This window comes from Cynoglossus semilaevis, chromosome W (assembly GCF_000523025.1).
Source record: "Cynoglossus semilaevis isolate Cse_v1.0 chromosome W, Cse_v1.0, whole genome shotgun sequence".
Lineage (NCBI taxonomy): Eukaryota > Metazoa > Chordata > Actinopteri > Pleuronectiformes > Cynoglossidae > Cynoglossus > Cynoglossus semilaevis.
The window spans coordinates 14,259,240-14,261,862 of NC_024327.1; the positions used below are offsets into that span (position 1 = coordinate 14,259,240).

Sequence of the window (2,623 nt, forward strand, 5' to 3'; positions counted from 1 at the left end):
CTGAACTATGCCTTTATTTTTAACCTCCAATTAAAACGGACGCCCAGCAGAGTCTGAGATGTCCTCACTGAAGGCAGAGAGCCGTGCTCTGTCCAGGATTAACCTTAACCTTTTCTTTCCTTGTGTTTTTTCCAAAACCGAAGCTTATTTAAAAAAAAAAAAAAACTACCATCCTTTTTGTCCCTACAGCTCAAATCGAAGTAATACCTTGTAAAATCTGTGGAGACAAATCCTCAGGAATTCACTATGGAGTGATCACGTGTGAGGGCTGTAAGGTGAGGGCAAAACTTCAACTCCAAACTGCAGGGTTTGTTTGTTTATTTGAAATCTAATTCCAAGTCTTGTTTGTATGAGCAGGGATTCTTCAGACGGAGTCAACAAAACAACACGTCTTACTCCTGTCCCCGGCAGAGAAACTGTCTTATCGACAGAACCAACAGGAACCGCTGTCAACACTGTCGTCTGCAGAAATGTCTGGCTTTAGGAATGTCCAGAGACGGTGTGTGTTCCACTGGTCAACTCTATCACCTTTGTCACCAAAATAGTACATAAATACTAGGAATGGTTTGATACAACTTTTTCATGTCCGATATCAATACCGATACTGCAACTTGGAGCATCTGCTGATACTGATGTTTCTCTTCCATCATGCCGTGGGCTGCTGTAGCTGAGGTGACTATTTACGGCATGACGCGTAAAGTTAGGTTGATAATTTGGGCTTAGGTTTGAGGTTAGATGTCCAATCCTGAAAGTTTGACCAATATTAGATTGATACTGATCTTGACTATCACATCGAGCCATCCCTAATAAATACATATAAAATATTTGACAATCTACATTAGTTCTTTTCTCTCTGTACCCTTATTCAACTCAGTACTAGAATTTTGTGTTAACAGGAACCACTTCCAATAAACTGAGAGGTTCACGTCAACAGCAGTTAAACAGCTGTGTTTCTATTGTGGTGAAAGAATTAACAAAGAAAAGAAAAGTTTCTGGAACTAGTTTCTCTTGTAGTGGAAATGTACACACAGTCGTTCCTGGTGCTGTTTGTAGTTGAGATAAGAGTTAAAATGTAAATCTCTTGTTGTCTTTGTCCACACAGCGGTGAAGTTTGGTCGTATGTCAAAGAAGCAGCGGGACAGTTTGTACGCTGAGGTCCAGAAACATCAGGCCCGACTGCAGGAGCAGCGACAGCAGCAGACTAGCGATGCTGAAGCTCTGGCTCGAGTTTACTCTATCAGTTTGACCAATGGACTATCTACACTAAACCATGAGATCGGTGATACCTACGCCAATGGACATGTCATCAGGCTGCCCAAAGGTGGCCACGTGAATAGGGGAGGAGTGCCAGGGGGTTCCTATGGGATGGACTCTACTCAGGCATCTCTGGACCAATCGGGTCTGGAGATGTCAGGTATGAAGCACATTAAACAGGAGCCAGTGTACGACCTGACGCCGGTTCCAAACCTCTTTAGCTATGGAGGTTACCAGGACAGTCAGCGGGGAGGCAGTGGCGCCGGCATGGGAGAGCTGGGTAAATTTGTTTGATGTTCATCATAAATGTATTTACCGTTTGCTTATAATGTGAATGTCTGTACAGGGGGTTGTCCACTTACGTCAGAGCTCTGTTCTTATAATGCAATGTAAATGGTTTTTCTCTGTATGTCAGAATTGACATACTGTACATCAGTTCCTATGTCCCTCACCTACGCTAACACAGTGGTAACATGATAATCTTGGACATAAAAAAATCAGAAGAGTCTGACTTAGCCATAATGAAGGATAAAAAAAAAACAACAACAATGGAAGAAATGTAAACAGAGGCGTTTTCTGCATATATTATTAATCTGCTCCACTCGCCAACAAGTTCATGTGCAAACTAATGATGGAACTAGACTTTCTTAATAAATTTATGTGAGCTGATGTAACCAGAAAATGCTGTAGGTCGAGGACGTTGTAAACCAAGGACACCCTGTATAGTGAAAGGGCGTGACTCTTACAGTGCAAGAAGAAATCAAATATGTATAAGAAAAAAATGAAACAAACAAAATGAATGTTTCTATTTTAAAAAATATAATTAAGATTAAAATATGTGGAATCTAGGAAGCTCACAGCAGATACTGTATCTGCTGACCCTTTGTGTTATGATCACATGATATGCAGAGAACTGGAGAGCCTCTTATGCAGAACAAATGGTGACGGCAGTTGTTATCTGATGACCTTCATCATCCATTTCAGACCGAATCGCTCAGAACATCATTAAGTCTCACTTGGAGACTTGTCAGTTCACGGCAGAGGAACTGCAGCAGCTCGTCTGGCAAACTCACTCCTATGAAGAGGTCAAGATGTACCAGAGTAAGGTAAGGCTTCACATCAACCTGAACTTTCTGAAATAACAAGAAGTCGTTAAAAAAGAAGTAAACCATCAAACTCAATTCACCAATTGAAATCTGCACAACAACAACTAAATCATCATTTCAGAGTAACCTGGATGTGTTTGACTTTAGCCTCGGGACGTGTTATGGCAACAGTGTGCCATCCAGATCACACATGCAATCCAGCACGTGGTAGAGTTTGCCAAGAGAATCTCAGGGTTCATGGAACTGTGCCAGAATGACCAGAT

General features: G+C 41.6%; 1 protein-coding gene across 1 annotated transcript in view; it reads left to right on the plus strand.

The window, feature by feature from the left end:
- Positions 1–173: 173 nt before the first annotated feature.
- The window catches only part of LOC103397248 (nuclear receptor ROR-beta-like), a gene marked incomplete at its 5' end in the record, with an annotated part of 5,199 nt that continues 2,749 nt past the window's right edge, over positions 174–2,623 (plus strand). The window contains 5 exons of the mRNA XM_025052755.1: positions 174–275; positions 358–499; positions 1,103–1,534; positions 2,239–2,360; positions 2,508–2,622. Coding sequence (XP_024908523.1) covers positions 174–275; positions 358–499; positions 1,103–1,534; positions 2,239–2,360; positions 2,508–2,622 — 913 coding nt within the window. The remainder of the gene's footprint in view (positions 276–357; positions 500–1,102; positions 1,535–2,238; positions 2,361–2,507; position 2,623) is intronic.